The sequence below is a fragment of the Priapulus caudatus genome, unplaced genomic scaffold (genome assembly GCF_000485595.1).
Source record: "Priapulus caudatus unplaced genomic scaffold, Priapulus_caudatus-5.0.1 Scaffold621, whole genome shotgun sequence".
NCBI lineage: Eukaryota > Metazoa > Priapulida > Priapulimorpha > Priapulimorphida > Priapulidae > Priapulus > Priapulus caudatus.
In genome coordinates this window covers 153,596-175,455 of record NW_014577682.1, presented here as the reverse complement: position 1 = coordinate 175,455, position 21,860 = coordinate 153,596, and the positions used below count along the sequence as shown (strand labels likewise).

Genomic DNA, 21,860 nt, shown 5'->3' with positions numbered 1-21,860 from the left:
AATGGCGCTGATGCTCAGACTGCCATTGCAAGAGGGTAACGTGACTATAAAGAGTAATCTCTACCCTACGTAGTCTCTTTCTTCCCCCCCCTCTTTCTCTCGAACCCCTTCCTCACTCAATACTCTTTGCAAAATCTGTTCTTTTGCAAAATCTTTCCAGCTTGCTTACCAATGTCTGCGACATGGACGTCTTTTAAATGCTTTCCCAGTCTACAAAATGCTCTCAGCTCAGTCTCCGCCCCTACTGGATGCCTGCAACAGTCACCGGTGTACTATAGGTCAGTGTATGTTAGCGTAGTAAACGTTATACCGTATATACCACCGTATTTACTCGCGTATGAGCGCACATTTTTGTACATAAATTCAATATAAAAAGTTGTATGCGGCTTACACACGGGGCAAAGAACACCTATAGGCTTATCTTGACAAACATTACATCGCTCCAGTTAATAGAAACTACCTATATTATCATGCACCTGACCGATATGCATATAAGGTTGTATAACCTTTGTACACGATACATATAATTAAAGAGTTTTTGTAAATAATGTAATAAATAGTAGGCTATAAAGTAATACAAATTTTTAATTTAATTGAACCTAATATTGATATTCTACATGTAATAGTACATGGTACATGTAATAGTGCAATGGTTAAACTTAAAGATGTTTTCCCACGCACATTTTTGTGACAAACCACTGTAAAAACGTAAGTAAATAACTCACTACATTTTAACTGAACGTTAGAACGCATTTTAAAAGTGTTCCATAATTATGTTCATAATTTACTTTTGTCAATAAATGTGTTGCAATATAACGACTTGTTTGATCAACTACTACCCAACGTGACACAAATATTCAATACCAATACATATTTCATGTATATTTTTTCATACTAATTTTGGCAATACTTGGGGTTCAACATTTACACGAGTAAATGCGATACGCTTATGCGTGCGCGCAAGCGCGCGCGTGTGTGCGCATGTGTGTCTGTGCGTGCGTACGTGCGTTACAATTACGGTTAGTAACCGGGGTTTTCTGGTGCGGCCAGCACAGGCGATATGGCGTGGGTCGTCTGTTTTTTTTAATGAAAATACTATTATATATTGACCGACAATTATATCAGTACGTAGGTAGGTCTAGGTAAATTGATCTAGATAGATATGCGCCAAGTTCAGTGGCAGCCAACCGCACCATGCAGTTACAGCTAGGTTGCAGCGACGAGCAACCAAAAATCGCATGTCTGCGCTAGGCTTTACGGCTGTGTTGCGGCGGTGTTGCGGATGGATTTCGCACGTGTGATACTCAACGCACGAAGCTAAACATAATGAAAGTGTCAATGACACTGTAGCTCACCACAAAAAAGGACACAAATGAGTGAGTGAGAAGAAGTCAGTTTTAATTCAGCAACCATCGACGTACATTATAGAAACGAAGAGTATATATGGGAGAACTCCCATTATATACTCTTGATAATTATGTGTAATTTTTTATGTAAAAATAATAAATAATAACATATATAAATTATAAATAACTAGCGGGATACCCGGCGTTGCCCGGGGAAATCAGTGGCGTTACTCAGTTGGTGACCGCTTGGTTGAAAGGAAAATACCCAAAAAATCGAACCATCTATCTATCCATGCATCCATCCATGCATGCATCCATCCATCGCATTCCATGCCATCCCATCCCATCGCATGCCATCTCATCGCATCCCAGGCCATGCCATGCCATCCCATCCCATCGCATGCCATCTCATCGCATCCCAGGCCATGCCATGCCATCCCATCCCATCGCATGCCATCTCATCGCATCCCAGGCCATGCCATGCCATCCCATCCTATCCCATGCCATGCCATGCCATCCCATCCCATCGCATGCCATCCCATCCCAACAGTAAAAAATAATAAAAAATGAAAAGATGTCATTAAAATAAAAAAGTCAAAAATTATAAATAATAAAATGAAATTATATAGTACCAGGACATGGGCTGGCGCATCTTCACGGCGTTCGAGAAGCAAGTAAGCTACATAGGCTTCTGTGAAGTGTTCCCGTCAGTTTGCGCTATCATTATCATCTACCATAGTTTATTCTAGATTTTTAATAAACGTTTAAATGTGGTAAAAAAATTAAAATTTTGAAATTAACGGTTAATACGGCAGAAGTACTTATAAACAGTCCAAAAGTAAAGAAACAAAGAATTTCCCCAGGTCGGAATCGAACGGAAAATCAATGGTTTAGGAGTCCGATGCCTTATCCATTTGGCTACTGGGACGTTATGGTGATACACAATGGATTCACACGTATGTGATGTATAATGTTAATCTGTACGCCATCTATTGATGAATAGAATTTTTATAAATTTTTAACTTTTTAACTTATAAATTTTTAACTTTTTTGACGTGCTGATTCTAAAAATATATTTAGTTTTCCTCTAGGCTGCGGAGTTCTCTAGTTATGCGCGAACACACAAATTCGGCTGAACAACTTTATATATAGATTTATAAACCAAAATGAATCACAATTTGTGACGGTAGATGGCGCTATACCCGCTTTGATGTTTCTTAGCATAAATCATTATATCATAATAATAATAATATAATAATAATAGTATAAATCATAATGTTCATAGCAGGAATTTTGCATTAAAGATATTGTCAATGAAATCTTGTAAAACGAACCAGACGAGTGTGACACCACAGACTGTTTGTTATCTGCGTATCTATATAATATGCTATATAATTGCCAAACCCTACATAATTTGCATTATTTTTTTTTTTAATATCAAAACCCCTAGCCCTTATTCATTCACATACCAAAAATGAGCAAAATCCGCTGAGCCTCAACTGACTAATGGCAATTCCCATTTTTGGCAAAAAATTGCCGTGGCTCGAAAGTACGTCGACTGGCGTGCTCCAAAATAGGACGTTTAATATGGGAGCATAGCAGTAACAACTATACCCAATTTCAAACATGTGGGTCAAACGGTTCCTGAGTTATTGTTGACCGTAGCAAAATGTTGACGGACGGGCGGACGGACGCACGCACGGACGTACGACGGACGACGACCCATGGCATTAGCTCAGCTTGACGATGTCAAGGTGAGCTAAAAATGTCCCGCGCACGCCCTCACCCAGTATTGCTGACACAATAGAGAGCGCCGCTGCATCCCATCTCGCCAGCTGCCACGTAACGCAACGTGTCGTAACATGGCGCAACGTAGCGTAATGCAACGTTACACGTCGTAACAACATGTGCGCAACGCAACGCAACGCGTCGTATCATAGCGCAGCGCGTCGTAACATAGCGCAGCGTAGCGTAACGCAACGCAACGCGTCGTAACATGACGCAACGTAGCGTAACGCAACACAACGCGTCGTAACACGATGCAACGTAGCGTAACGCAACACAACGCGTCGTACCATAGCGCAACGTAGAGTAACGCAACGCGTCGTAACAACATGTGCGCAACGCAATGCATGACAATACCACACAACGCAAAGTATGAGCACGCCGCACACAGGAGGAAAACACGTTTACGGATACGTTTTATACGTATGTTGGATACGTATGACGCTCGTACATAACTTATTTATAATTGTCGACAAGCACAGCTGCGATTCTCGCCGCCGTCTCGTCTGGAAAATTTTTTTATGCGTCCGCGAATACTTAACACGTCTTCTTTTTAATTAGTCATGCTATCTGTATCATTACACAATTCGTACCTGAATTCGTCATAGTAATTGCAGACTTGGTGGTAGTCTTCAAACGCGCTCATATTGACACTGTAGTGGTTTTTATATCGCTTGAGAAAGTCAACCTCTCCAATCAATACTTGGTGATGAAAACGTCCGCTCAGCTCGCACGCCGTATACTATGGGGCTGACTTGCAAGTATCGACTCGTATACATATATATATATATTGAGGCTGAATAAACACTTTGTATTAATTTCTTATCGGTCAGATTATGTGTAAATTTATGCATTGTATCACGTAGGACGCGATAATGTGGTGCAAACCAGTGTCAGGTTTACGATTCCACTCCTGCTGGCCCTGAAAGTCAATATTGGTATGCACTTACATGGATGGGTTCACGCAGCTAACCAGGCCAGTAACTCGGCGATCATGTCACCACCACAATTCTCACATACACCTATGCAATATTATGTTTCATTCCCATTCCAATTAATTAATGATACTACTAAAATAATGTATTAAATTTTTCACCTATACCTTAGCAAACATTCTCTATGCTTTACTGCGTAGTAGGCAGAAAGGGTTTTTACAAAAGTTAGCAACTACTATTCAACCCAAAAGCAGCTAGTAGATATCTCTACTTATGTAGCCAGGCATTCGCTTCACCACGCACGCACGTGCACGACGTACATTGCTAGACGCGTTGTCAACGTAAGCGTAGAAATGCAAATCTCAGTAACATAAGATAACAGCTAAAAATAAATAGGAGAAAATCTAGGAAACTATATTAGATTAAAAAAATCCAAAAATAATCTTCTGATATATGAAGTTTTGGTTACAGCAGACCTATATGTAGATACATGCACGTCATCATGTATATGTGAATCATATAACAACTATTTATTACACCTATCCTCCATAGTTTTACCGTGCGTACGTTGTACGCAAGATAGAAACCAGGGACAGAAATGTGATTATTTACATACATACAACACTATCCCCGCGTGATATAATAAACAGATCATACACTGAACAAATAGTTATTACAATACAGATAAATCATGATCACAGATGGTTTTATAAAAATGATGAGCTGCATGCATATATATATATATATATATATATTTAGAGAGAGAAAAAGAGAGATAGATATACAGATGTATGTATATACCCTTCGATGACTGTCAGTTAAATAGTGGTTACGGTCAGTGGAGATGGAAGAACAATGGACACACGTACATTACGTGTGATACGTCACGTACACGTTCACGTACATACGTATATATGAGAATACGTTTATAAGTGACTGGTCTTACTGCAGACGGGTCAGAAATGTAAAGTATGAAGCCAACAGTAATGACCGCAACATTATATTAATATAGCTATGGATGCACGCAGATAAAATACCTTCACCTTTAAATAATTATATTAGTTCCGCATGAGTTTCTACAACATAGAATTTTGCACTCTCTACCACCCAGTTGCTAATCGCACGTAATTTAGACAAACTTTGCAATGCATATCTAAAAATAAAACGGGTCAGCAAGAGTCTGGTTGGGGTTGGGCACCTAGAGCAATTCCTGCCTATTAAGTAACGATTGTATGAATTTCGGGGTTGACTTATAATCGAGAATTACGATAATTTCAAAGATTTCTTCTTATTCATTCAATATCATGAGACTCCAATGTCATATTTGAAGTGCTTACAAAACACCGGACAAACAGCTCCTGGCTGTGTTAACAACAGACGAACCTAAATGTAGATCCTTGAGTATTTGCACCAATATATTGATAATAATAATCGCAATCATTGCTAAAATATGCGTTTCGATACAAATTATGTGCTCCCTACATACGTACAAAGAATTACTCATGACAGAAGAAATACATTCCTGCAAGAGAATGACATGGTACAAAACTATATATTCACAACGATTGAGCATATGTTCTGGAAAATCATCATTCCTGCAAGGAAGGCATTTCATAACCAATGGCATATTGGAAAACAATGTACAAGGGGTAGCAAATCAGACCGGGCCGTGCACCCCTTATTAATCACTGAGCCAATATGATCATAGTAACCAGAAGACCTTGATGAGAGCCAAACAACTGCATGATTGAACATGTGGAGACGTGACGAAAGAAACCATTTTCAGGGGCAAAATACATGACCGAAAATTGATGCTTCAGATAAATAACTCCAGATGCAATGCACATGAAAAACAACTCAAAGTAAATGCACTTACTGAAGGTACACCACCCTCAACCCCATCTTCATGTGCAGCCAGCATCTGACTCAAGAGACACCGTGAAAATCTCAAGCGTAAAATCCGTGCGACCTTCCTTTATGCTATGTAACCTCTCACTGCCCACTGTGACCTCTCACAGCCCTCTGTGACCTCCTACGCGCCTCCGTGACCTTGCCTGGCCCTCTGTGACTCACCATCCTTGCTGACCTTCCCACAACCATCACATCATTCCGCGACCCTGTCGTGACCCTGTCCTGACCCTGCGACCCTTCGACCATCCTGTAACCCCGCAACCCTCTCGCGACTTTGGGACCCTGCCGTGATCCAGCGACCCTCCACCTCCCGCGTGCGCGCACGCTATCAGGAGCCGACGAGCGGCAGCGGGTGCGCCTCGGTGTTGAACACCCACGTGCGCAGGTCGACGAGGCGCGGGTTGTCGTCGAAGAGCAGGTAGAAGTACTTGAGCGTCTCGCCGAGGAAGAACGACTCCATCGAGTCGCGCCAGCCGGGCTGGTCGGCGTTCTTCACGTTGCTGAGCGACGTGTAGCCCTGACCGTCGAGCCGCGCGTGCTTCTCGAACGCCGTGAAGATGCGCCAGCCCATGTCCTGGTACTTGCGCGCACCGGTGAGCTGGTAGAGAATGTAGAGCGACTCGATCGTCTCCGGCCTCAGCAGGTTGTGAGCGTCGGCAGTCTGAGAGAGAACGAGAGAATGAGAGAGATTGGGAGAGAGAAAGGGAGAGTGAGAGAGGGGGAGGGGAGAGAGAGATTGGGAAAGGGAAAGGGAGAAGAAGAGAGTGAGAGAGAGGGGGGAGAGAGATTCGGAGAGAGAGATGAAGAGATTAGGGGGTGAGAGAGAGAGAGGGAAAGATAATGTGAGAAAGGGAGGAAAAAAAGGGGAAAGCGAGGGAGAGAGAGGGGGAGATAGAGAGGGAGTGGGAGAGAGGGAGGGAGGGAAAGAGAAAGAGGGAGAGAGAGGGAGAGGGAAGGAGAGAGAGAAACCTTAGATCAGTATTATAATCATTTCCGTGTGTTGGCTGTCTGCATTCTTGACAGGATTAGAGGAAGAGATGAAGAGGGAGAGGGACAGGGAGAAGGAGGAAGCTTCCAGCCACACAAACACCTTAAAGATTTTTACCATGCCTGCCACATGTTTAACCTCAGCATCGCGGCTAGCAGAGATGACGAAAAAGCTGGACTGTGTAAACACGAATTATACCTATGCACGTAAAAACACAATGACAAAGAAAGTGTTTGCCTGTCGTGACTTAGCTTACTGGCATGATGATTAAAATGATACCTTCTATCGTAGCCATAGCTCTAGGTGTAACCCTATATTTGTTCTAGATAGGCTGACAATAACTATCAGTGATGACCTTGAAAAAATATTCCACATTCTTTCCGAATTTTCCTCATCTGTTTGCCCCTCACCCATTTACTGACGAGATACTGTACTTTTATTTACTAGCAGCACTGGTTAAATGCTAGCTTCTACCATAGCTATAACTCTAGCCGTAATGCTACGGTCATTCTAGCAACTGTTTAAATGCTAGTTTTTACCATAGCTCTAGGTTTAGCCGTAAACCCCACGATCATTCTAGCGGTGAGTGCCCGCTAATCCAAAGGCCCACTAGTCTGAAGGTTCACTAGGGCCATCCTTAAAAAATTCGTTTGCTGTCCCCCGACCCATGATGTTTTTAGTGGGTAGGTAGGTAGGTCTCTTTTTTGTGAGGCATAATAGTTATTTTAAGTCTGTCCTCATGTTCGCCACACATGCTTTGTGTTTCAGCCTTAACTATAAGGAATGTAAAAAAAAAAAAAATGGAACCCAAAATGTCAAAAAAACCGTTTGGGTCGCGGCTATTTTTGTGGGTCGGTCAGAGGACAGCAAACATAGAATTTTTTAAGGATGGCCTAGTCCGAAGACCCACTAGTCCGAAAACCAAAGTGGGTGACTGCCCGCTAGTCCGAAGGCCACTAGTCCGAAGGCCCACTAGTCCGAAGGTTCACTAGTCCGAAGGTCCACTAGTCCGAAGTAGAGGGATGTAGGGGGAGGTGTGTTTGGGGGGGGGGGAGGTGTGTGGATGTGTGGCAAAATTGTAGACTACGGTAAAACCTCATTATACCGCCCCTCGTAATACTGCCAATCTCAGGTATCGTCAGAAAAATGCCAATGTACAGATCGTTTGTATCTATTTGTACGTAATTTAGCCTCGTAATACCGCCCCTCGTACACCATAAAACAACATAATTCACACAATTTGCACATTTTTGGCTCTAGAAAATTTTATTTGTTCAGTTTTCTGAAAATACACAGCAGCGTTCTAACCATGTGACAGTGTATCTGCATGGCCATCTGCAGCATGATGTTTATGACATTTATCTCTCCACTCTCCTGCTACAAACCATGACGTGGCGCCATCAATCAGCACACAATTTGCTAAATAAAATCAGTGAAAATGTTTAGTTTTCCCTTCGGACTAGTGAGCCTTTGGACTAGTGGGCCTCCAGACTAGTGAACCTTCGGACCAGTGACCCTTCGGACTGACGAGCTGTAACCCATTTCTAGCGACACCGCCGATGCTCGGCCATTACCTATTCTATTTACTGGCGTCGGCTTGGCAGCTTAATTCTATTTACTTTTCTATCTACATCTATTTACTGGCAGCACTGTTTAAATGCTAGCTTCTACCTAGCCCGACCAGGCTCTCCGACTGTTACACGTCGTAGGAAACGACGTACCTCTCGCCAACGTAGTGTTAAGCGAGAAGGGAACTTGTGGCTAGCTTCTACCGTACCCCAGCTCTAGGCCGTAACCCTACGATCATTCTAGCAACTGTTTAAATGCTAGCTTCTACCGTAGCCCTAACTCTAGCCAGTAACCCTACGATCGTTCTAGCGACACCGCCGTTGCTCGACCGTTACCTTAACGAAGATGTCGTCCTTGGAGCCGGGCAGCATGTTGAAGTGCGCGATCTCGGGTGAGAGGAACGTTGGCATCTGCGCGTACATCTGGTAGCAGGTGTGCATTAGCTCCTGCGCCATGTCCAGCAGCTCATCGTCAATGCCGAGGCCGTACTGCCAACCGAGGCCGAGCGCGCCGGCAAAGTAGCAGACAAGATGATCCTACATGAATATAGATATACATTATACATTAGGATTCATATACGATATTCTATATGAAGCTACACGCAAAGCCTAAACACTGCACAGCGACGCGTGGACAGACGTACGGACGGGCGTTGCTGGTGTTGGCTCGTGACCGCTGATCTCTATATACTAAGTGGATAGCAGTTAGCCAATCCACGGTCGGTGAGAAAGCAATGACACTGTGCCGCTGGCCGCCATATGGCCGCCAGAAGATATCTTGCAATTATTCTCAAAAGCTGAGCGGGTAAGCACTCCGGTGTTGGCGTGTGCTCCGTAACATTTCAAATAGACAATTGTGAAATGCAGCTCATTTCATCATTCTCATTCACGTAGAAACAAACTGATAAATACACAACAGACTTTATTTATATATATATATCCGATATATATATTATTAATATATATATTATACTACTATATATAAGTATGAGTGAGAGAGAGAGAGAGACAAGGGGAGAAAGAGAGGGGGACATATGTACAGTGAGAGAAAGAGAGACAAATGATAACTCTATACATAGAGGTTTTGCATGTGAATAGATGCACATAATACATGTATTACGTCTTAACAAACGTAAGCGTGGCAATTGCATGTTTTGCATGTTAATACATGCACATAATACATGTATTACGTCTTAACAAATGTAAGCGTGGCAATTGCATGTTTTGCATGTTAATACATGCACATAATACACGCATTGCGTCTTAACGATCGTACACGTGAAAATCACAGGTGTGGCCAATAAGAAATAAGGGCATAATAGATAAAAACATACATACACGAAATGCATGCGTCCTATTTAAAATATTACATCCTGAAATAGAAAGGCATGGGAATCACAGGTATGGCCAGGAAAGCATTACTTCATAATGTAGGAAACACGTCACTGATATGCTCATTCACCAACTTGCATTACGACAATGAACGATTACGATCTTTTGTGGTGATGTGGATCCGATTGTCTTAACATTGCTATAAAGCATTCTTGTTCTAGATACTTGTCATCATGGTTAGATACGCGTGAGTTGGAGCAGTGATGTGACGTAGTGGTCTGGCTATGTGACTGCACACGGTTACCATGCATTCTAATGGACAATGCAATACCTAAAGTTATCATACATTCTAAACGATTAATGAACCTATCCCGCTAACTACGTAACGTGGACGATGCAATATTACAGGTCAACACGCATTCTACGTTCTAAACGATTCATATGGACCTATCTCGCTAACTACATTAGAAGTCCAAAAATCCAGATGCCAGAAATCCGGACCACCCGAGAATCCGGAATTGTCGAAAACTCAAATTTAACTCTGTTTAATAAACTAAAAATAAATAATTAATTTGTATAACATAACTTCCGCATTCGTTTGTTTACTGTATTTTTCTTTTACAATGTTCATTTTTAAACATGCTTTCAAGCATTACACACTCTTTTTTGTAGTGGAAACTTTTTAGGTTTACATTTTTGTCAAGTGTCGACTTTATTTTACTATAAAATTGCTCGTTTGCAGAGATGCCAACATAATATTTGAACACAATCCTGTAGTTTCCTGGCCATCAATTAGTAATGTGCGAGGGGGGGGGGTTCGGGTGGATTATTTAATTTTATCACACACACACGCCGTTCTAAATGTAGTACTACGGCTGCCACGCACATGAAACATTTGTATTTCACGGCTAGCGGAAACAAATGTGCAGACCAGTGCATATACAACGTGCAAGTACAAATACAAGTGCAAATACAGCGCCAAGACACTGTGGAGTGTCTGCCTGTACGAGCCGAGGAGGATCGATTGTTTATACGGCGAAGTCTCTTGCGGCTGGGGTCCACCTGGGCCGGATTTCCATGCAAGTTGGTCAAGTCGATTGCGTTACAAGCAATAGGGTTCTACCGAAGTAACGTAGCAAAGCCCGTAGGTGCGATTCATCAACGCATCGTAGGTCCCTAACGTACGCAATGTTTGATGCAATCGCAAGTGTTTAAATCCCCTACGCGTCGTAGCAGCTGGCTGTGGAGGGGTGTGCCTACATAAACCAATCAAACTGTGCGACCATACGCATGACCAAAGTAGATATCATTAACACTCGTAGTTAATTATCTAACTCTTGAAGAAGAACAGACGCCCCGCTCTGGTATTTAAACCATATGGCCTCGTTCTAGCGTCCGTCTGTCTACATGAGTGCTGGGGGCATGTGATACGTGTCCTCAATTTTTCCGCCGTTGTAATGATTTGCGTTCAACACACACATTAAAGCAGCACCCGTACAGCGGTGCGTGGTGCGTGTGTACGTACACGTGCGTGAGTGTGTGCGCGTGCACGTTACACGTGGGTGCGTGCGTGCGTGCATTGTGCACGTGTGCTTTGTTGTTGCTGTTGTGCAGTAGTACGACGTGCGGTGAGTGGCTACGTACACATTCGTGCGTGCGCTTTGTACGTAACACGTGCCGTGCGTGCGTTCGTTGTCGTGGTGTAACGTACACGGCGTGCGTGCGTGTAACGTACACAGTGCGTGCGTGTGCACGTAAACACTGCGGCGTGCGTGTGCACGTACCGCGCGTGCGTGCGTCCTGCATGTGCACCGTCTGTGGGTGCGTGCGTGCGTGCGTGCGTGCGTTTGCATGCCGTTACACCGGGCGTGCGTGCGTGCGTGTGCAGCGTACAGCGGGCGCGACGTTGCATGTGCACGTGCGTGCGTGGTGGTGCACGTATCACGTACGTGACGTGCGTGCGTGTGTACGTACCGGCGTGCATACTGTGCACGTACACGTGCGTGCCGTGCTGTGCGTGTAACGTACACGTCGTGCGTGCGTGCGTGTGTTACGATAACGCTGCGTGCGTAGCGTGATTGTGCGTGTCACGTCACGTGCGTGCGTGTCACGTACACGGCGTGCGTGCGTGTCACGTAACGTGCGTGCGTCGTTTCACGTATACACGTGGTCGTGGCGTGTGTGACATACACGTCGTGCGTGCGTGTGCACTTACACGTGTGTGCGTGCGTCATGTGCACGTGCGCGTCGTGTGCACGTACACGTGCGTGCTGTGCACGTACACTTGCGTGCGTGGCGTTGTGACGTACATGCGGCGCGCGTGCGTGCGTGCGTGCGTTGGCGTGCGTGCATCTTGCTAGTGCCGTGCGTGTGTGGTGCACGTACGTACGTGCGTGTGCACTCGTACCGTGGGTGCGCGCGTGCGGTGTATCGACAACGGGCGTGCTGTGCACTACACGTGCGTGCGTGCGTCGTTGTGTACGATACACGGGGCGTGCGTTGCGTGTGCAGTATCACGTAGCGTGCGTGCTGCGTGTGTACGTACACGGGCGTGTGTGCGTGTGCAGTACCGTGTGTGGTGCATCGATCAACGGCTAACTACGAACTCGCTAATAAACGAAACAATGCCAGAGCTATGACAAAAACGCGTCAAAGCGTGTGTACTGGTAATTATTTATTTATTTTTAGTTGAGTATAATTTTTATAGATGTTTCTCAATAAAATAAGTGATCTCGGATAATGCTTGGACACCTGCGGAAATTTCGAGTGGTTTTACGGCACCCTCGTCAGCTCGTGTAGAGTTACTTAGCGCAATAGTTTCACCGTAATTTTAGCTTGATGAATTCGCACTAAACGGCCTCGCTTGCGTACGCGAATCGTACGCAATTTACTAAATAGCTGTGTTGATGATCGCAACTAAGCAACGTCGATTGCGTACACAAGATTTACGCAAAATATTTTCCGTACCAGCTTGATGAATCTACCCCCAGGGCCCGCGTAAGTGCCCTGGAAGCTCAGGGGGTTTGAGAAAGCGGCCCGCGAGGCACGTGTGTATGTATGGCTGTGCACATCCATCGACGCTGCGTACGTGCCTGCTGGCAGGCGTGGCATTGATTGAAGTACGGGGGGGGGGGGCACGATTGTTTCAGCGTGGTACTAATCACTACTAAAATGTAGAGGGTTGGCATTGCTGGACTATGAGAGAGCAACAGCGTCGGGGAATTGACGAAAAAGCTACAATCGGGAATGACACACGAGTGTGCCGGCAGGGAAAAATATACGTGTGAATTTCATTAGGATTTTCCATGGATTAGCGTTCTATAATCCTACGGGTCGTTGGTCACACGCACGCACGCACGCGCGCATGCAGGCACGCACGCGCGCAGGCACACGCGCAAGCACGCGCACACATGCACGCGCGCAGGCACACACGCAAGCACGCCCGCAGGCACACCGGCACACACAGGCACGCACGCACGCACGCACGCAGGCACACGCGCAAGCACGCCCGCAGGCACACCGGCACGCACACACGCACGCGCGCAGGCACACACGCAAGCACGCGCACAGGCACACACGTATATACGCGCGGGAGGCGGCGCGCGCTTGATTGAATGCAATACAGTACAGTACACACATGCATGCTTAAAATATGGTAAACACTTGACAGTCACACCGTACCATGAATTCTACCGCGCCGTGGAACCGGCTGCCGCTAGCGGCAGAGGCCTAGGCATCGTAGCGCAGCAACGCCGAGCGAGAGCGGCAAGGCGCAGGACCGACCTGGACAATCGATTTCCAGGGCGACTTTTTCTTTTGGGGTCGCCCCCGATGGAGCTCTTTTTGGCATTTCGGGGCAAAATCGCCTGCCGCCCCCGTGTATTTTTTCCCCTGCGTATTATAGACTGACGGACCAAAAATAATATTTTTTTTCCGATCACAGTGAAATTCGTAGTTTGATACAAACTGGTCGTAGTGGTGCAAAGAAATAGAAATTCGTATAAAATACGGATAAATCGTAGTGGTTGGCATCTCTGGTTTTAATAAATGAAGCATGCTGTATTTGCTAATGAATAAACTAGCAAAATTTAATTGTTCAACTCTTCTTTATTCCTCCTTAAATTTGCATTTTAAAAGTACTGCCTGAGAATCCGGAAAATCCGAAATCCAAGCAGTATGGATTTTTGGACTTCCACTGTACGTAACATGGACCATGCAATACCACAGGTTATCATGCATTCTAAACGATTCATGGACCTATCCTGCCAACTACGTAACGTGAACGATGCAATATCATAGGTTATCATGCATTCTGAACTATTCATGGACCTATCCTGCTAACTACACAATGTGAACGATGCAATATCACAGGTTATCATGCATTCTTAACTATTCATGGACCTATCTGGCTAGCTATGTGACATGGACAATGCGATACCATTTTCGGGCTGAAGCTGGTTCCTCGCAGCAGCTCTCCGATGAAGCTGAGGTTGTTAGATGCGGATTTCTTCCACATGTGCTTCTTGATTCCTTCTACTGCCTCCATAAAGTCATCCTTCAGCCTTCATGCAGAGCAAGAGTTGCAAGGAAACATTACTCGATATCATTACCACTGTTCAGATAACCTGATGTTGAAACAGACCAAACTGCGGCATACATAAACAGGGATAAAACTAGCATTTAATTAAAAAGGTCAACATTTTTCAAGCGAAGTGAAGCGTGTCGAGCACAGCAAGATGTAGCCTGTTAGGTGGTGTGGGGGAAGGGGAAAGTTCATGACCCACCAAAGACTCCGAAAACTCTAGGAGATCTAGATTCTCTGAAATGCATTCGAGGCAATTTTCTGGTAAAAATCTTCAATTTATATCATGTATTATAACCCGAAAAGGGAAGAAAATGCTACATTGAGCTAATTGAATAAAAAAATATCCACGAATAACTCTGGGGAAATAGTGGACAAGAGACTCCCAGTCCCATCTGTGATTTTGGTATTATTACCTCCCACCCACTCCCCCCAAATCTTCCTTAACGAATTTACACTCAAAAATGACCTCTGGGGCTACCAAAAAGATGGAATTCCATCTCTAGATCGAATTTTTTCCATGCACACCTACATCAGGCTACCTCCTTTCCAGTCACCCCGCACGGCACTTCCCTCCTTCTACCTTCGAGGCAAACAGCCATCAGTACTACGTACCAGTCGATCTTCCTTCCCGTCTGCAGCCACTGTTTCAGCAGGTACTCGTAGTAGCTGTCCGCTCGGGCTCCCAAGGTCAAGGTCGTCGCACTGCGGAACTGACCCGTCTGCGCGTTGATGAACATCGGCACGAGGCCGAGGAACTTGGGCGTATTGTGCAGCTTCTGCGACACCGCCCAGGCAGCTTCCTGCACCGCAGACCAGGGTAAGAAATACACGGGAGCGATGAGCGATTCGCTCTTCAAACCTCTGAAATCGCTCCCATGAGGCTCAAAACAGCTCCCGTAAAATTTTTGACAAGAACTATTTTCCCACAGATTATGGAAAAAGAGCTCCCGTGAAAAAAATTCCCCTGGCGCAGACGCACCGCCGCGTGAGAGAGACATCGCGTACGACATGCGCGACGCAGCGCGAGATAGACGATGGCCCTCTAAGTGCAATCCGCTCGTACTTATTACAATTACTATTCCGAGACACGAGTTGATGTTAAATTGACCGAAATGACGCGCACATGATGATGATGATTGTAAATGGATTCTAGACGTGCAGGATGGTGAGTAATGTCGGAACAGGTGGGTTTGCGATGCAATTTAACTGCGTGCAGAAATTCACGAATCCTTGTGTGAGACCCTCATGCAGGACGACGCGGCGAAATTCATTCACACGAGCGCAAATAGTGTTCAGTGCCCCGCCGAAGTCTGACCTCGTATTTGGGGTCACCAGTAGCACGACTGAGGTCACGGAACTCGAGCTGAATGGTGGCGACTTCTGACACAGTGCTGTCGGGACCCCACTTAGGCGGCTTTCCCTGCCGGTAGTAGAGGTTAACGTCCGAGAACGGCACTCCCGACTCGCTCGTGAACGCCGGCATCAGCTTGTCTCCCAGCTCTTTCTGCAAGAACAACGCCGGAGCTTGACAACACGTGGTCAACGCACGCGTGCATTGTCGTGCAGAATATGATCACGGGGGAGAAGGATAGAGGAAACAGGGCATCTTGAAGCTTTAGCAGGCATGGTCATGTTACATTGGACGCATGATATCGTACATTGTAGATGATATCGGTTAAGAAAACAGCTATCTTGAAGCTTAACCATGATGAACAAGATAAACACAGAATGAGTTAAATGAAGTACCAATGTAAAAATGAACAGAAGACACAAACTGAGATCGAAAGTGACACATGCACGAGCCGTGGTTCCTGTGGACCTATTGCTTCCGTTTCTGTTATGAGCATACGCGTAGATGTGGGGCGAGCGACTTACGGCTCTATCGAGGAACATTCGGTCTTGCGAGAGGTGGTAGGTGCTGAGCAGTCCACCGAGCACGCGTATCGTCACCTCAAACAGGTTGACATCCTTGTTCTGTGACAGATTCAGCTTCTGCTCCACCCAGTCACGACCCTCCTTGAACTCTGCACAGCCATATAGGTAAAACATGGGGCGTAGATGTGCCGGAAGCACACACGCATCGCGATTAAATAGACATCACTACATGTCGCAGTATAACCTCAGTCATCAGCATTTCAATTGGCAATGTGTTGCTAGAGCCGACTATAACTGTATAATGTCTCACTTGATCGTTTATTTTCAATAGTTTTCAGGAGGACCCTGTCCCTAGACCTTCCTATGAAAGTTGCTGTGCTTTGCCATCTCATGTAATGACACAATACTATCTACTTTTCCAGTACAGTATGCATCTCTACATATTACTAAAAAGACATAGTAGCATGGCACTGTAAGAGATCCTGAGAGCTAAAACATATGGTAAAGGAAATAAAACTTCAATGTTGGTTATAGACTTATAGTTAACTAGCTGGGCTACACGGCGATGCCCGGGGTAAAGGATACACTTCGTAATCATCAGATAGGATGAGAAAATGTGCAGCGAGATGACCAGTACATGGTGAAGTTTACACACTTCCTACAGCAACTACAGGACACTAACTGAGCACTGTAATTATTTCCAAATCAAATAAATAGTATTAGTAAGCTTCCAATATGATGAAGCCACCGCATGCTACCACCTATGTGTGAAGCTATTGTTAAATAGTTTGCAAGAATCAAACTCACCTTCTTTCAGATCCATAATGTACATTGTATCCAGGGCATCAATGATGGTGAGGCCCAGACCAAACCACTCATGGTGGCTTCTTGTAACTGGTTTCAGCTGGTCATATCCCCATGCATACTTCTTATATGCCGTCCACGCGTGCTGGAAGGCCGCTGTGACAGCTTTCTGTCGTTCGTTCTGCGCACCTGAATTCCACAGAAGTCGGAAACGATTACCCTCAGTGAAACCTCTGCAAATTCAATAGTAAATGATTATAAAGCAAACGCTCAAAGAAAAATGACCTTAGATATACTACATTGCACACAGAGGACACTGTTATAAAAAATAGGATAGAACACAATTTTGTGAAAAGCTGCAGTTCAATTTTGGCAAACACACCCATGAATTCCATTGGTATTCCATCATCGTGATGAAGGATATCTTCGATATCTTTTGGTCTTACTGCCGATATGTGATTATTATTTTTCCCAGGACCCTACATACCGATTACAACAAGAAGAACGAATATATTACCACAACAGACATTTCAGAATACATTTACAAAACATAAATCCCAAATGACAACTCATCAGCGTGTTAGACGTATCTGTATATAACATTATTATGCCTGTGAAACAGCTTCAGATGAGATTTTACGGGAAAATGAGAACACATGCACATTTCCACGGCATACAATCTCTCTCATTCTCTCTCTCTCTCTCTCTCTCTCTCTCTCTCGTCTCTCTCTCTCTCTCTCTCTCTCTCTCTCTCTCTCTCTTATATATATATATATATCTATATATATATATATATATATATATATATATATATATATATACATACATACTGTATGCATACTCTATGTATGTAAGTCATAATTTATTTACATATTTTTTCGTCACGTATTCGGCTGTGTATTGTTTAACACTCACCTCATTATTTACATCAGCCACGTTTCCCTGTACACCATTTACACCATTATCACCATTAGAACCTATCGGTGGCTCTGGGTGCTGCACTACTTTTTCGACTGCTACCGATTCTTGGATGAGACTGTCGGCATGTGATTTCTCTGGTGGCTTCTCCAGCACACTATCCTTATGTTCCATATTCAAAGATTCCTGTTGCTTTTTTCGTTCATTCTAAAAATAATAGCCGTGCTCATGAGTTTTTTCTCCAATTGTTTAATTGCAGGTTATATTCTAGACTGGACATTGAAAGTAAAAATATCTTTACTGCACATACTCCTTTGTTATTTATAAAACAGTCAAACTATTACTTTTTACAGTTATTATCCATTTCTCAATAAACCAATTGTGAGATGCATTTAGCCCATTCCTTTCTGCACAAGTAATAATACCACAAATACAAAGTTCACTCTCTGCCACTTTTGGAACTGAAACACCTTGTTTTACATAGTCATACTTCGTACTTAGTACAATTACTAAATAATTACCACAAAATCATTGATTGCCTCAACTTTGTTCCTCCTATGTAGCTGAACGTAGCGATCATCGTCACTTATATCTTTCTCACGGATGTCCAATGACCCCCGATCTACAAAAATACACCCAATATACCTGTATTCTGATAAACGGATCAGGATAATCATTAATATATGACTCTCATTTTACAACAGGCAAAAGGAAAACTGGGGTACATATTAAAACACAAAGCATAGAATGAAATTTAAAGCTCATCATTCACATTTACATTTTGACAGATAGGGTTGCCAGAGGACCAACACGATACTGGTGTTAATCCTGATAAGGAAAGTTAGTAAAGTTACAATTAAAGTAGTAAGTAGTAAGTAGTAGTTAGTAAAGTACCCCAATTTACAAAGATGGGTAGAGAAAGCAACCTATATTGAAACACACCCACAATTAACTAAACTTTAAAAATACTCTAAAACAATGATAGGCTAGCTACAATATATTCCATGAAATTGAGATGGCATATGGTTGACAAAATCTCTATTCAACTTGCATTTGAAAAAAAAAGATTTTTCATATGAAACAAATCTAACTTTTAGTGGTGCATATTTACAAAAACCATTCCTCAGCTATGATATAAAAAATAAATTACTGAATTACAAAAGCAGTTTACAGTTATTAATAGAAATCCTGAAGCTACTTACATTGATAACAATAACTTTTTAATGAAAAAATACCTGTGTGAAGTATGATGACAGCAACTGTAACCAGCACAACTACTAGAAATACAGATAATACATTTTTTTGCAACCTTGATAACCGATTCCACACCTGAAATAGAATAGAAACGTACATGAAGAAGACCCACTCACTAAGTATGAAGACAAATCATGATGTAGATAGATAGTTGTCATGACCAATGACTGTAACTTATGAAACTAATAGTAATATAGAGAGTATTATCAGACAAATGACACAGAGACATCCCAGCGTGCGTACCACCCACAGCAATATCTATTTTGTGACAGCAGCCAGTTTGATGGTAAAGTAAGTGTTTAACTTTGGCGAACCTCTGCTCCGGATCTCGGGTTGCCAATCTCCGAATGCATTTATACAATAGAAGAAAACTTAAATATTTCTGTACTTCACAACTAGCCGGTTGGCACAGTCGGTATGAAAATACATATAATACCACAGAGCAATATCAGCAGGTCCAAGCCTGTGAACGCATGCAGCTAAACAGAGGAATTGCTCCGACCTGTGATTGGAAGATAAAAATAGAATTCGTAACGTTTCTCAAGACTGTCAGTATTAGATATCTCACTGACTCTATTTACATGATAGTTTATTTTCAAAAGATTACAACGTTTACACTCTTTATAGAGGATTCTCCGAATATTTGCTAACTTTCGCGAAGAGTTTCTTGTTCAAATAGAGTTCGTGCTGTATTCCGAGCAATTCCACTGTTTACAGTTTAGCCGCTGACTGGCAACATCACTAAACATAGAAATTGCTTCAACCTCTGATTAGCTCAAATGGGAGGGGATGGTTACCGTGTTTGTAGTCTTTGACTTAGCTTAGACTAAGTTTTTTGTTATCAATCGAGTTGTATGCATGTCATATATTGACAGACTTGAGAAACGTAACGAATTCTATTTTTATCTTCCAATCACAGGTCGGAGCAATTCCTCTGTTTAGCCGCATTTCTGTGAACGGCAAATACCAAGCTAGCCGGCTTAAGGCCGGTCTCCACACACGCGGCGCGGGAAACGGCGTCGTTCACCCCTACCGGCAAAGTTCAAATCTATTATATCTTATAGCGCAGTCTCCACTGACACGGCACGGCGCCAGCCCGGTTTCATGGCGACGGCGAAAGTCAGATGAGTTTGACTTTTGCCGGCTGCAGACGCAGTGTACGGTGAAAGACAGTTGAACCAATCAACGCGATTGTTCTGCTCACGCCACCATCAGCCAATGGCAATGGACAACAAGCACATGCACAATTTCTGATCACTGAACCAGAATGAACACAATGCGCGAAATCACAATTTTTTTGGCAGCACAACGTCGCTGCGTTTTGCTTGCATGTCGTGTCGTGTCGTGCCGCGTGCGTGGAGACATAGCTTTAGTCTTACTCTCTTACTCTTAGGTCTATTTCATATGATAATATGATTATCTTAGCTCTAGTACTATAGCCCGCGTACAGTTGCCGCAGGCGGCCCGCAGGTACTATAGTTACTAGAGCTATGATTACGGTAGATACAATAATGTAACCCAAACCCAAGAGGATAGGGTTACAAAGTGTCCCTATTCTTTTCTGCGGAGGAATGCCCGAGTGAATCACTCGGGCCGGTTTGCTGGTGCGTTTTCAGATACTAGAACTTCCAAACTGGGTTTATTCTAAACACGAACCTTTCTCCGCTATTCGGGAACTTACAATGTATCGCAATACTCTGTATTAAACTAATATAACCTGTTACAAAAATTCGAAGTGACGAGCGGCGAATATACTGAGCGCCATTTCTGTTGACCTGTGACGTACTTCGGTTTGAAGAGTGGATTCACCGACCAATCGGAGGGCGCTGCGTTTGCCGATCGCTATGCGCATTGGGAAATGCGTACGTCACAGGTCAACAGAAATGGCGCTCAGTATATTCGCCGCTCGTCACTTCGAATTTTTGTAACAGGTTATATTAGTTTAATACAGAGTATTGCGATACATTGTAAGTTCCCGGATAGCGGAGCAAGGTTCGTGTTTAGAATAAACCCAGTTTGGAAGTTCTAGTATCTGAAAACGCACCAGCAAACCGGCCCGAGTGATTTACTCGGGCATTCCTCCGCAGAAAAGGATAGGGACACTTTGTAACCCTATCCTCTTGGGTTTGGGTTACATTATTGTATCTATGATTACGGTAGCTCCAAGAAACGGTATTGCTAGGGTTAGAATACCCCTATAGTATAGACAATCCTATGTAGAGACAATCCGTCGCACAGCCTGGATCCAATGTATATACAATAGATATCCAATGTATAGACAATCCGTCGCACAGCCTGGTCGGGCTATGATTACGGTATCTATGAGTATGAATATGATATTTTTAGTACCCGCCAGATGGACTGCTTCGTCTTATATTTGTCAGCATCCTCGCCAGTAATAGACAACGTTATAAAGTCTCGATTATCTTTTGACATCATGGCTGATATACGCAGATTACTCAAAACATGAAAGAAAACACAACTTATTAAATTATTTGAAAAGTTCTACAACTGCAGCAACACATCGGCATTCGACAACGATAACACGGAAACAACATA

The 21,860-nt window shown here is 43.7% G+C and overlaps 1 protein-coding gene across 1 annotated transcript; it reads right to left on the bottom strand.

Moving 5' to 3' along the window:
- Positions 1-4,575: 4,575 nt before the first annotated feature.
- On the bottom strand, positions 4,576-21,844 carry LOC106812219 (endoplasmic reticulum mannosyl-oligosaccharide 1,2-alpha-mannosidase-like). The gene is made up of 12 exons (XM_014816047.1): positions 21,651-21,844; positions 19,283-19,376; positions 18,569-18,669; positions 18,045-18,254; positions 17,512-17,608; positions 17,133-17,318; positions 16,326-16,474; positions 15,766-15,954; positions 15,063-15,250; positions 14,304-14,427; positions 8,870-9,070; positions 4,576-6,638 (listed from the first exon to the last, which is right to left on the bottom strand). Exons 1-12 carry the CDS (start codon positions 21,738-21,740, stop codon positions 6,306-6,308), a joined length of 1,962 nt encoding a protein of 653 aa, XP_014671533.1. The 5' UTR covers positions 21,741-21,844; the 3' UTR covers positions 4,576-6,305.
- Between the last annotated feature and the right edge of the window lie 16 nt (positions 21,845-21,860).

What these genes read in the sequence shown, in the direction of transcription:
- LOC106812219 (XM_014816047.1), bottom strand. Translation starts at nt 21,740, where the DNA reads ATGATGTCAAAAGATAATCGAGACTTTATAACGTTGTCTATTACTGGC. An exon ending in AGGCAATCAATGATTTTGTG is followed by an intron (nt 18,255 to 18,568) that starts GTAATTATTTAG and finishes TATTATTTTTAG; the next exon opens with AATGAACGAAAAAAGCAACA. An exon ending in TGGCTGATGTAAATAATGAG is followed by an intron (nt 17,609 to 18,044) that starts GTGAGTGTTAAA and finishes ATCGGTATGTAG; the next exon opens with GGTCCTGGGAAAAATAATAA.